This window comes from Notolepis coatsorum, assembly GCF_963971535.1.
Source record: "Notolepis coatsorum genome assembly, chromosome: 17".
Taxonomy (NCBI): domain Eukaryota; kingdom Metazoa; phylum Chordata; class Actinopteri; order Aulopiformes; family Paralepididae; genus Notolepis; species Notolepis coatsorum.
In genome coordinates, this window is record NC_140181.1 from 986,764 (window position 1) to 1,000,332 (window position 13,569).

General features: G+C 47.5%; 1 protein-coding gene across 2 annotated transcripts in view; it reads right to left on the reverse strand.

Moving 5' to 3' along the window:
• LOC311243515 (cytosolic sulfotransferase 3-like) overlaps window positions 1-13,569 on the reverse strand; it is a 165,997-nt gene that overhangs the window by 39,617 nt on the left and 112,811 nt on the right. For both annotated transcript variants that reach the window (XM_084332761.1, XM_084332760.1), the window contains exons 5-6: window positions 9,234-9,360; window positions 3,576-3,673 (exon numbers count right to left, since the gene is read on the reverse strand). In XM_084332761.1, the coding sequence (XP_084188887.1) occupies window positions 3,576-3,673; window positions 9,234-9,360 (225 nt within the window). The remainder of the gene's footprint in view (window positions 1-3,575; window positions 3,674-9,233; window positions 9,361-13,569) is intronic.

A 13,569-nucleotide genomic window follows, 5' to 3' on the forward strand; every position in this document is an offset into this window, starting at 1 on the left:
GGTGTCACTCTGCGACCTAATCCTGCTTTCGTGCCTAAGAATATCCGGAGTTCCTTCCGCTCCCGGGATATTGGTGGTTCAGGCGTTTCGTCCTCCTCCTCACACTAGTGAGTTAGATGCGGGCCTTCACCTGTCATGTCCAGTCCGTGCTTGGGGATTTACCTCAGCCGTACTCAGGACTTCAGGGTTACCGACCAGCTTTGTCTGTTACAGTGGGGCTCGTGCTGGTAAGGCACTGTCGGAGCAGCGCCTGTCCCATTGGTTGTGCGAGGGCATTACCCTCTGCTACACGTTGGCTGGGCAGGATCCCCCTGGGGGCGTCAGGGCGCACTCCACTCGTGGGGTGGCTGCTTCTGCCGCTCTCCTGGGTGGGGCCTCGGTGGAGGACATCTGTGCTGCAGCTTCATGGTCCTCCCCGGGCCCCTTTGTAAGGTTTTACCTCATGGACATGACCGGGGGTTCTGTCTCCCAGGCGGTTCTGGGGTCTGTGGCCTTTCCTGCTTCCCGTCCTTTGGTCGGGTAGCAGGAGTGTATGGGTATGGGCCACAGTGTGTTGAGTCACACGTGGTTCCGCCTGTACGGTGTGTTCAAGGGGTTCTAGTTTCCCTCTTGTTCGCATTTCAGGTGGAGTTGACTGCGCACCCCTTGATGTGGGCTTACGGGTCCTCAGGGGGTACATTTGTCGGGCTTCGCGTCCGCTCTTCCCCATTATCTCATAAGGCTCAGAGCGAGACGCGATAGCAAATACGGCATATAACGATAGGTTATGTAGATAACCTAGTTATATTAGTATTGGCTGAGCGTCCCGCTCTGCGCGGCCCTGAGTTCCCTCTTAAGGAATCTTTTCCTGGGACGGGTTTTGGCGAGGAAGGATGTTTGGTGACCAGAGTCACTGCTATATGGGCGGTGCCACCATGGGGGCGGAGCCCCATACAGGTGGGGTGCATGTCGTTTTTTGTTCGTGGGAGATACAATAGGTATCATAGGAGATAAGGATATCTCATAAGGCGCAGAGCGGGACGCTCAGCCAATACTAATATAACTAGGTTATCTACATAACCTATTGTTATGGTACCATGTCCAGACCTGAAGCCTGACTGAACCTCACTTAGGATGTTATTTTCTAATAGGAATTGCTTTAGTTGAATGTTCACAAAGGATTAAAAAACTTTGGCCAGGACAGGGAGCTTAGAAATGGGGCGATAATTATTAACATCTGAGGGGTCCCCACTTTTTAATAATGGAAGGACAAAAGCAGACTTCCACACTTTGGGGATGGTATAGTCACAAAACTAAGATAAAAAATTGAGGCAATGGACTCAGCAATAAAATCAGCAGCTGTCTTTAGGAGGACTGAGTGTAGGTCGTCCGGACCTGCTGACTTTTTACAGTCTATGTCTTTCAAGGCTTTACAGACTTCAGTGACAGTGATAGGCTTAAAGTGGAAAGGATTCACAACAGAGCTTACAGTCGGGGGCACCATTGGGCATCCCACCGAGGTGTAGGGCACAGTTGTGGGGCGGCTTTGGCTCAGGGGTAGAGCGGGTCGTCCAATGATCGAAGGGTTGGTGGTTCGAATCCCACTCAAGCCCATGTCCATCCCACTGCCGTTGTGTCCTTGGGCAAGACACTTAACCTACTTGCCTCGTATGAATGTGTATGCATGTGAATGAATGTTGGTGGTGGTCGGAGGGGCCGTAGGCGATGATTATTCGCCACGCTTCCGTGAGTCTGCCTCAGGGCAGCTCTGGCTGCAATTGCAGCTTACCACCACCGGTATGACTGTGTATGAACGAATAATGGACTCTGTAAGCGCTCTGGGGTCACTGGGGTGTCATGAAGAGCGCTATATAAATCCAATCCATTATTATTTATTATTATCAGAATTATTCAAAACGGATCCAGCAGAGATCAAATGTTCATAAAAAATCCTTACAATGTTACTTTTATCTTTGATCTCACTGCCATCTGTCTTAAGGTGGTCTGGAAGACTGGCGCAATCACTTGTACCAGCTACAGATGTAACCAATTTCCAATTTTTTTTTTGATTATTCAGATTTTCAGTGACTGCTTTCAAATAGAATTCTGATTTTGATGTTCTAATCAAACGTGTACACTTATTTCTGAGAGATCTAAAAGAGGTCCAGTCTGCAGGGGCATTCGATTTCCTAGCTTTTGCCCATGCAGCATCTCTTTGTCTCAGAGAAGTTGATATATTATCTGAAAACCAAGGATTATCTCTTCCGCTGATCCTATACTTTTTGATGGGGGCATGCTTATCACAAATAGACATAAATGTCATCAGAAAATAATCCCAAGCAGCATCAACATCAGATATGAGGGAAACTTTCTCAATGTCGCTATGATATAAATCATGCAAGAAAGCCAGTCCAGGTGGGGAGGGGGATCCGCCAGGGCTGCCCACTGTCAGGTCAGCTCTACACTTTGGCCATTGAGCCTTTTCTGTGTTTGTTGAGGAAGAGGTTGAAGGGTGTGGGTTCACCCGAGTTGGGGATTGACAGGCCAATATGTCTGTCTGCCTACGCGGATGACTTGACCATCTTTGTCAGGGATGGGGAGGGTGTAAGAGCCATAGAGAATAGCCTAGAGGTGTATGCGAGAGCAGCTTCAGCGAGGGTGAACTGGGGTAAGAGTGAGGCACTGCAGTGTAGGGCATGGAGGGGCCTGATATTACCACAGTTACCAGGGGAGCTACAGTGGGGTGTGAATGGCCTCAAGCTTTTAGGCGTATATCTGGGATCAGACCCTTTTGCGGAGTATCTGAGACTGTAACCCATGTTTTCCTAAAGTGTCAAAGGATCAATAGGGTGTTGTGGTTCCTAAAAGGGTTGTGTGTGAAGCTGGGGGTGATGTTCTGTGTGGAGAGTTTCATCCTCGGCCAAACATATTCATTACGGAACAAGGCTGTGAGCGTTTTACTGAACTTTATTTACGGGCAGGCTAAGTTAGCCATTTGGCTGACCCGTAGGAATAGGATCAGGGGCGTTGGTCCTACGGAATCGGTGCCTATGCTGAGGGGTATGATTTCTGCACGCCTTAGATTAGAGTTCATGTATTTCTCACTGAGACATAATGTTGATGCGTTCGTGAATTCTTGGGGACTGGGGGATGCAATGTGTACTGTGGGGGAGGAGGGGCTGAACATATGCATTTGAATGTCAAGTGGGTTTTTATGCGTGTGTGTGTGTGTGTGTGTGTGTGTGTGTGTGTGTGTGTGTGTGTGTGTGTGTGTGTGTGTGTGTGTGTGTGTGTGTGTGTGTGTGTGTGTGTGTGTGTGTGTGTGTGTGTGTGTGTGTGTGTGTGTGTGTGTGTGTGTGTGTGTGTGTGTGCAGGTGAGTGTGTGTTGTTTTTATAAAGATGCCGTGAGATTTTTGTGTCTCTACTGACTGTTTTTAGTTGACATGTTTTAATAAAGAACATCAAGTCTCTCTCTCTCTCTCTCTCTCTCTCTCTCTCTCTCTCTCTCTCTCTCTCTCTCTCTCTCTCTCTCTCTCTCTCTCTCTCTCTCTCTCTCTCTCTCTCTCTCTCTCTCTCTCTCTCTCTCTCTCTCTCACCTCTATCAGATCCTCATAGAACATGTAGTGGAGTTTGGAATGAGTCATCTTCTTCTCCCACCAGCCAGTCACATGGTCATACCAAGGTCCAAACACCACTGAAACCAAACCACAGAGAAATCAATACAAATTCTTCAAACAACTTAAAGCAGGAGTGCTCAACATTCAAGATTCAAGAGATGTATTTGTCACCTACACCAGTGGTTCCCAAAGTCCCCACGGGAGGGCCGCGAGATGATTTAAAAAAATAAAAAATAAAAAATAAAAAATGTCATGCCACTGAACTTAGAAGCAGGCCAGGACAGTGTTTCTAGTTGTATTCTAAAATTCTATTCTATTGTATTCTAAAATGTGACTATATGGTTTTATATTAACTTAATAAATAAACAAAAACGAAAAATCTACTTATTTCAACGAACATTTCAAACTAAATAACAGATTATGCACATAAAACGCTGAAAACAACCGAAGCAACAATAGTATTTTAATGAGGCTATTATTATTATCATTATTATTTTGCAACAAGTTAGCCCTCTCATAAATAGCACATATAAATGAATAACTAACTTGAACTAACTTAATAGGATTGAAGTGATATTTGGTTTAAAAAATCGGCCGCCTGGCAAAAAAAAAAGAAAAAAAAAGCCTGACGATGTGCATTGGGCCGCGGCTCTCTGACGCCTTATTTTCTGGGTCCCGGCCTGAAAAGTTTGGGAACCCCTGACCTACACATCCAGACATGTAGTGAAATGAAGGCAAAAATACAATAATAAGATAGAATAGATAATAAAATAGTCATTATAAAGTAATAAGAATAAAATACAATAAAATACAATACAGTGCTAAGCTAAGAAGCATTGTAACACACTATGTACAATAAAATACAATATACAGTTATGTATTTTTAAAGTGACCTTTTTGTAGTGTTTGTGTGTGAGAGAGTGCAAATGAGGATGTGTGTGTGTGCGTGTGCGTGTGCGTGTGCGTGTGTGTGTGTGTGTGTGTGTGTGTATGTGTGTGTGTGTGTGTGCGCATGCGTGCGTGCGTGTGTGTGTGTGTGTGTGTGTGTGTGTGTGTGTGTGTGTGTGTGTGTGTGTGTGTGTGTGTGTGTGTGTGTTCATGTGTGCTTGTGTGTGGAGAGATCAGTGTTCAGTGTTCTGATGGCCTGGGGGAAGAAGCTGAGTCTGAGTCTCTCTGTTCTTGCTGCATGTATGCGGAGGCGCAGCTTGAACGGGCTGTTGTTGGGGTGGTGAGGGTCCTTCATTATTCTGCAGGCTCTGGACTTGCACCTCCTGTTGTATAAGTCCTGCAGGGGTGGTAGTGCAATACCCATAGTACGCTCTGCTGAGCGCACCACTCTCTGTAGGGCCTTCCTGTCCTGGGCAGTGCAGTTGCCAAACCAGGCAGTGATGTTCCCAGTCAGGATGCTCTCTACAGCCCCGGAGTAGAAGGACTGGTGTATCTTCTCTGATACTTTGAATTTCCTGAGTTGTCTTAGGTGGTAGAGGCGCTGCTTCGCCTTCTCTACGACTGAGTCTATGTGTGTTGTCCAACTTGTCCATGTCAGGTCCTCTGAGATGTGGACCCCCAGGGAATTGAAACTGCTCACCCTGTCCATGATAGCCCCATTTATCCACAGTGGCATGTGTGTCCCCTGCTGTATTCTCCTAAAATCCACGATCAGCTCCTTGGTTTTACCAATGTTCAGGAGTAGGCTGTTATCCCGGCACCAGAGTGCCAGTTCATCAACCTCCTCCCGGTAGACCTTCTCGTCATTGTTAGAGATCAGACCCACAAACGTCCGCAAACTTCACTATGGAGTTGGAGCTGAACCTGGCCACACAGTCATGTGTGTATAGTGAGTACAGCAGGGGGCTCAGAACACAGCCCTGGGGGGACCTGATGCTCAGGGTGATTGAGTTTGAGGTATGTTTAAATTTAAGTTTAAGTTTATTTGCAAAAGGGACAGTGCATATTAATCAATGTGATGATGTGGCCAAGCAGTGGAAAAACTTAGTCAGAGGCAGGTTGTCATCACCCGTGGTTGGTTTTTATTCTTCAATTTTATTCACCAGTGAAAAAACAGGATGCAGCACAAGTAATTACCATAACATATCATTTACATATAAAGAAATGCCATTTGAAAATAAGAGCAAAAATACAAAACTATTCAACTTTTCATACAAACTAATAATATCACACAACAACTATAGGCCCTTGGCTATGGGAACTAGCTCCAGCACGGCTGCGTCTCTCTCCAAGCCTGCTGCTACTTCTCCCTGAGAGGAGCTTCCATCCCCGGTTTTATCCTGGAAGCTCCTCCTACAGGGACAAACCAAAAACACAACAATCAATTAACTAATACAGACATTATTTTACCCATTCAATAATTCTGTACCCAATGGACACACTATTACATACAGACCATATCCTTACAAAACACCAAACAGTGTTTAGGGCACTTTTGAAGACTATTCCCTTTTTATCATGAACCCCCCCCCCCCCCCCCCCCTGTACTCTACCACACTTTTGGTTCCTTCCAAAACTCCCCTCCAGAAAAGGCTTTGGCCTCTCCTAGTTCTGGTTGGGCAGCCAGAGATTCTACAAGGAACCAAGTGGAGCACAGAAAAACAGGGTATTTGTTAGCACATTTATTTACTTTAAATCCACATAACATGTTTATGATTTAACAGAAGGTTTGTCTTCTGTGCCTGGGTTCTACCAGTACTTATATACCAGTACCTATACAAAATAAACAAAGCCAAAAAACCTAAGCTAAATGTTTGGTAGCATGACCACATGTGGGGACCAGGGCTAAACCAACTAAACCAACTTTTCAGGCAACCATTATAGGGCATGGGATAGCCCCATGACAATCAACATAAAAAATGTAAATACGGCAGAATTAGCCAGAAGGCTAGATTTAATCTGTAGTCCCTGGCCAAGATGTTAAAAATGGCATCAGCCTAAAGTGATAAAAAAAAAGTTACCACACATAACATACATCAAATAGGCCTACATAAAATTCATCATCACAATATACACATTTTAACAAAAATACACATATAAAACAGAATAAAGCTGAATTGCATACACACACCGTTAATGAATTTAGCTGTGGGTGCAGCTCTGGTGTTCTTTGAAAAAAATTCAAGCGTGTTACAGGTCTGGATATGTGTAGGCATAGTGTTCCAGTACTGTGTGGCTCTAACAGAGAATGCAGATTGTCCAAACGCACTCTTCCTGAATGGAACCACGCAGTCCCCTTTGGCTGAGGACCTTGTGTGTCTTCTATTGTCCCTTCTGGCCACATACAGACTCAGAGGTGGGGGAGCCAGTCCGTGAACATTTTTAAAAACAAGGCAAGCGTTGCGTAGTCTATACTTCTGGGTAATATGGCAGACAGTGGTGATACCTGTGAGGCTTCTTGTCCAAAATCTTTACTACTTGTTTATAGAGGGACTCCAGTTTATTAAAAGTGGTTAACCCTGCCTGGGACCAGCTTGTGATGCAGTACGACAGATGGGAGAAGATCATTGCATGCATATATAACAACGCTGCTTCAGTTGTCAGGTAGGGACGGATGAATCTAAAGTTACAAAGACCAAACTTCACAGTATGGATTACCTTCTGTGTGTGCTTTTTAAATGATAAGTTGGAGTCTAAAATGATACCAAGGTACTTAAAATCAGAAAATACCTTGTGTTTTTCGCTATTGTACAGTACATCCGGCAACTGGGCGTCTGGAATTGTGTTGGTTTTAGAGAAAAACATACAAACAGTCTTGTTTACACTTAGGTGGGTCAGCCAGACTGATACATCAGACATTGCTGTGGATAGCTTGCATGCAGCCTCTTGGTGCCGTTTTGTGTGGACATAAAGAACCGTATCATCTGCGTACATTTGAAGACTGGCCGACGGACATGCAGATGGGAGATCATTTATATATAGGCTGAAGAGAAGAGTAAGTGCCGGTGATAACGTATCTCCTATGCGAACAACTTGTGTCCTGTTGGCTAGATATGAGGCTATCCAATTGATAGCGGAATTGGAGAAATTGAAGTTGAGGGACAGTTTAGATAGGAGGATCCTGTGATTAACTGTATCAAAGGCTTTTCTTAAATCTAAAAATACAGCACCAACTATGCCCCCTTTGTCCAATTTAGATTGAATGTTCAGTACTGTATCTACAAAACATTCTGTTTAATCATCTTCCCTTTATTCATTTGCTTAGGTTTTCTGTACACGTGATCTCAAGAAGGTGCTGAACGAGTAATTTCTAGCATGGTGTTATTCACCGTCAAAGATGCAAAGAAAAATCATAGTTTTTTTTTTTATCCACTTTTTCTCACATTTTCTATATTTTCTCCCATCCCAATTTCGTATCATCCAATTCAACCCTCCCCTGTCACGAACGCTGTTTCTTGCCTCCCACAAGCCGTCTGCAATGTGGACTAAGTCATACATAGCACAAGTCCCCTCCGGTACTTGAGGTAACGGCAGTCGCATCTTTTCACCTGCGCAGCTCGATCTCTCAGTGGCGAGGAGTAACGCGTGGGAGGCTCACGCTGCCCCCGACACTTCCTGATTCTACTGCGCAGGCGCACCAACCGACCTGTAGGAGTCGCTGTCCACAACGCCCGATCCCCACCCATCAGTTTCCCACCCCCTAATACGGCCAATGTGTATTAGTATGAACGACCAGCTAAACTGAAAGCAATGTGGAGCGCTGGGCTCGAACAGGCGATCCCAGCGTCTCCGTCATTCGTGGCGAGCGCCTTGCCCACTACGCCACGTAGCCGCCCAGAAAAATCATAATTTATATTCTCCTTTGTTTCATCACAATTTACTCAAGCCTAGTAACAGACACAATATTTCTGACACTGGGAATACATTCCCTGAGGTCCATAGATTTCCCTAGATACCAGGAACATGCAAATTACCTTGTAGAAGTGGAGCAATCTTCCATTTACTTAGGCGTGGATTTTTAGGTGGATTTTCAGAGAATAAGGCTCGGGCTGAACAGGTTAAGTATTCACCCTGTTATACCATCTGGGCCTGCAGCTTTCCCAGTGTTCACCCCTATAAACGTCCTCCTTATGTTGTGCCCTGTCACCGAGCGTGTGTGCTCTTCCCCAGTGGAGGAACTCACCCCCGTCGCGGTAACCGGTGCGTCAGTGAAGCCGTTGAGCTAGCATCGCCACCGTCTGACCCAAACCGTGCATTAAAGGAGTTGAGCTTGTTCGCTAGGGAGGCGTCAGCACTCACGATTGAGGAGGGGCTGCCATTGTAGTGCGTTATCATCCGTAGTCCCCGCCATCTGTGTCTCCAGCCTGTTTCCATATCTCCGTGTTGCCGCCTTCACGGCCTTGCGCAAACTGTATGCTGCTGCCTTATACTCTTTATTTCCAGATGTGCGCCCCGAGTTGTAAACAGCAGTGCGAGCATTCAGGGCGACTCGAATGGTTTCTGATTAGGAAACACCTGAAGCGTCTTTGTGGGGATGATACTGTTATAATGAGGTCTATATGGTCATGTGACCCGAGCAGTCTGATCCTAGGTCAGTACTCCTATTCATAGAAGTGTGATAAATATGGGTCCTGGAAATGAAATGTAAGGAAATCTATACTGCAGTAAACCACTTTATTTTTAACTCACTCTTTCCCTCCATGAATCTCTGTAGGAAGCTGCTCCAGTCTCCTGGCTCTGGTTGGATCATGTTCATACGGTCAAAGTGGAAATAGGACACAGCACTGTCCTTGGCATTACGGGCCACATATACCATCTAAACAAAGAGAGAGAAAGGACTTAAATTAGCTCAACGTGACATAAAAAACAGGAATCATCATCATTATCATAATTATTTTTATATCGACCAATAGGCAACAATGAGAAGTCATGGATGTGACAATAAGGCAACATGAAGGATTACTTCCTGGCAGTGTCCATCAGCAAATTGTACATAATCACAAAGGATGTCAGCAATATAGGTGAGGAGTTTTGATTAAGGTGGGCCTTCAAAGCAACACGGTCTCTTCTGACAAACAAAGTTGTTGCTCTGGCAATTTTAAAGTCTGTGGACGTTGTTTTTCATACTATAGCGTGCAAGAATGAATGGCAGAATCAGCTGATCTGATATCTGGTATCTGGTATCTGTTATCTGTTATCTTATACTTATAATGTACTATTTATTTATACTGTACTATTTCTTATACTGTACTATTTCTTATACTGTACTATTTATCTGTGATTGACATTGCACTATTTATCTATGTTTTATTCCCCATGTTTTTATGTTTTTATTCTCTTCTATTTTATATATCCGAGGCTGGACATCCGTATTACTCAATGACTGTTTTCCCACAGCTAGGCGGGATGTTTTTGGGACCGTGAGCAGGAAATGTGAAAGGCTATTGCACCCTTACCTTCTGCTCCGTCTCAAATCATGCCACTTTGCGAAGGCTATCTCGGCCTGTGGCTTTATATTTCTCAAACAAATCATATACTGTTTATAAGATCTATTTTCTAGTGTTCCAACGAAACCTCAATCAACAAAATCCGTCCATAGATTCTGGCTGTACAGGACGAAATGTAAGGTGGCATATAGTCAGTCGCTTATATAGCCATATTTTTCACAGCCAGACTTGGAGCAAATCACGCCACTTTCTCAGCCTGTCTAATCCTCATGGACCGACGACATGTTATAAATAAAGTTTATTCTGCAGCATATGTGGTGGTGGTACAAATGGAATGTGAGTGCAGTCAATAATGATAATAATATATAGCACCTTTCATACACAGATTGCAGTTCAAAGTGCTTTATATAATGAATACATAATAAAACAAGTAGCAAATAAAAGTTGCATCATGATGCAAAATCAAAATTAATCAATCCATAACGCCGACAACATTAATAAATACGATAGCTGCTCAATATCCTCCTTGATTTCATCCAGAGTGATATTCTCCTTCGAAATATTATTTCACGGTCACGCCTGGCATTGCGATGCCTGCGTCTGGCAACAATTACTGCTGCCATGATCACCTGTGATGCTGGCAGTGACGCTGGCATCCAATCCACTTTATTTATAAAGCACATTTAAAAACAACAAAGGTGTGTCTTGAGGCGTGATTTGAACACCTGCAGTGGGGGCCTGCCTAACATGCAGAGTGGGGGCCTGCCTAACATGCAGAGTGGGGGCCTGCCTAACATGCAGAGTGGGGGCCTGCCTAACATGCAGAGTGGGGGCCTGTCTAACATGCAGAGTGGGGGCCTGTCTAACATGCAGAGTGGGGGCCTGTCTAACATGCAGAGTGGGGGCCTGTCTAACATGCAGAGTGGGGGCCTTCCTAACATGCAGAGTGGGGGCCTGCCTAACATGCAGAGTGGGGGCCTGTCTAACATGCAGAGTGGGGGCCTGTCTAACATGCAGTGTGGGGGCCTGCCTAACATGCAGAGTGGGGGCCTGTCTAACATGCAGAGTGGGGGCCTAACATGCAGAGTGGGGGCCTATCTAACATGCAGAGTGGGGGCCTGTCTAACATGCAGAGTGGGGGCCTGTCTAACATGCAGAGTGGGGGCCTGTCTAACATGCAGAGTGGGGGCCTGTCTAACATGCAGAGTGGGGGCCTGTCTAACATGCAGAGTGGGGGCCTGTCTAACATGCAGAGTGGGGGCCTGCCTAACATGCAGAGTGGGGGCCTGTCTAACATGCAGAGTGGGGGCCTGCCTAACATGCAGAGTGGGGGCCTGTCTAACATGCAGAGTGGGGGCCTGCCTAACATGCAGAGTGGGGGCCTGCCTAACATGCAGAGTGGGGGCCTGCCTAACATGCAGAGTGGGGGCCTGTCTAACATGCAGAGTGGGGGCCTGTCTAACATGCAGAGTGGGGGCCTGTCTAACATGCAGAGTGGGGGCCTGCCTAACATGCAGAGTGGGGGCCTGTCTAACATGCAGAGTGGGGGCCTGTCTAACATGCAGAGTGGGGGCCTGCCTAACATGCAGAGTGGGGGCCTGTCTAACATGCAGAGTGGGGGCCTGCCTAACATGCAGAGTGGGGGCCTGTCTAACATGCAGAGTGGGGGCCTAACATGCAGAGTGGGGGCCTGTCTAACATGCAGAGTGGGGGCCTGTCTAACATGCAGAGTGGGGGCCTTCCTAACATGCAGAGTGGGGGCCTGCCTAACATGCAGAGTGGGGGCCTGTCTAACATGCAGAGTGGGGGCCTGCCTAACATGCAGAGTGGGGGCCTGTCTAACATGCAGAGTGGGGGCCTGTCTAACATGCAGAGTGGGGGCCTGTCTAACATGCAGAGTGGGGGCCTAACATGCAGAGTGGGGGCCTGTCTAACATGCAGAGTGGGGGCCTGTCTAACATGCAGAGTGGGGGCCTGTCTAACATGCAGAGTGGGGGCCTGTCTAACATGCAGAGTGGGGGCCTAACATGCAGAGTGGGGGCCTTCCTAACATGCAGAGTGGGGGCCTGCCTAACATGCAGAGTGGGGGCCTGTCTAACATGCAGAGTGGGGGTCTAACATGCAGAGTGGGGGCCTGTCTAACATGCAGTGTGGGGGCCTTCCTAACATGCAGAGTGGGGGCCTGTCTAACATGCAGAGTGGGGGTCTAACATGCAGAGTGGGGGCCTCTCTAACATGCAGAGTGGGGGCCTGTCTAACATGCAGAGTGGGGGCCTGTCTAACATGCAGAGTGGGGGCCTGTCTAACATGCAGAGTGGGGGCCTGTCTAACATGCAGAGTGGGGGCCTGTCTAACATGCAGAGTGGGGGCCTCTCTAACATGCAGAGTGGGGGCCTAACATGCAGAGTGGGGGCCTGTCTAACATGCAGAGTGGGGGCCTCTCTAACATGCAGAGTGGGGGCCTAACATGCAGAGTGGGGGCCTGTCTAACATGCAGAGTGGGGGCCTCTCTAACATGCAGAGTGGGGGCCTGTCTAACATGCAGAGTGGGGGCCTGTCTAACATGCAGAGTGGGGGCCTAACATGCAGAGTGGGGGCCTGTCTAACATGCAGAGTGGGGGCCTCTCTAACATGCAGAGTGGGGGCCTAACATGCAGAGTGGGGGCCTGTCTAACATGCAGAGTGGGGGCCTCTCTAACATGCAGAGTGGGGGCCTGTCTAACATGCAGAGTGGGGGCCTGTCTAACATGCAGAGTGGGGGCCTGTCTAACATGCAGAGTGGGGGCCTGTCTAACATGCAGAGTGGGGGCCTAAGATGCAGAGTGGGGGCCTGTCTAACATGCAGAGTGGGGGCCTGTCTAACATGCAGAGTGGGGGCCTGTCTAACATGCAGAGTGGGGGCCTGTCTAACATGCAGAGTGGGGGCCTGCCTAACATGCAGAGTGGGGGCCTGTCTAACATGCAGAGTGGGGGCCTGTCTAACATGCAGAGTGGGGGCCTGTCTAACATGCAGAGTGGGGGCCTGCCTAACATGCAGAGTGGGGGCCTGCCTAACATGCAGAGTGGGGGCCTGCCTAACATGCAGAGTGGGGGCCTATCTAACATGCAGAGTGGGGGCCTAACATGCAGAGTGGGGGCCTGTCTAACATGCAGAGTGGGGGCCTGTCTAACATGCAGAGTGGGGGCCTTCCTAACATGCAGAGTGGGGGCCTGCCTAACATGCAGAGTGGGGGCCTGTCTAACATGCAGAGTGGGGGCCTGTCTAACATGCAGAGTGGGGGCCTAACATGCAGAGTGGGGGCCTGTCTAACATGCAGAGTGGGGGCCTGTCTAACATGCAGAGTGGGGGCCTGTCTAACATGCAGAGTGGGGGCCTGTCTAACATGCAGAGTGGGGGCCTGCCTAACAAGCAGAGTGGGGGCCTGTCTAACATGCAGTGTGGGGGCCTTCCTAACATGCAGAGTGGGGGCCTGTCTAACATGCAGAGTGGGGGCCTGTCTAACATGCAGAGTGGGGGCCTTCCTAACATGCAGAGTGGGGGCCTTCCTAACATGCAGAGTGGGGGCCTGTCTAACATG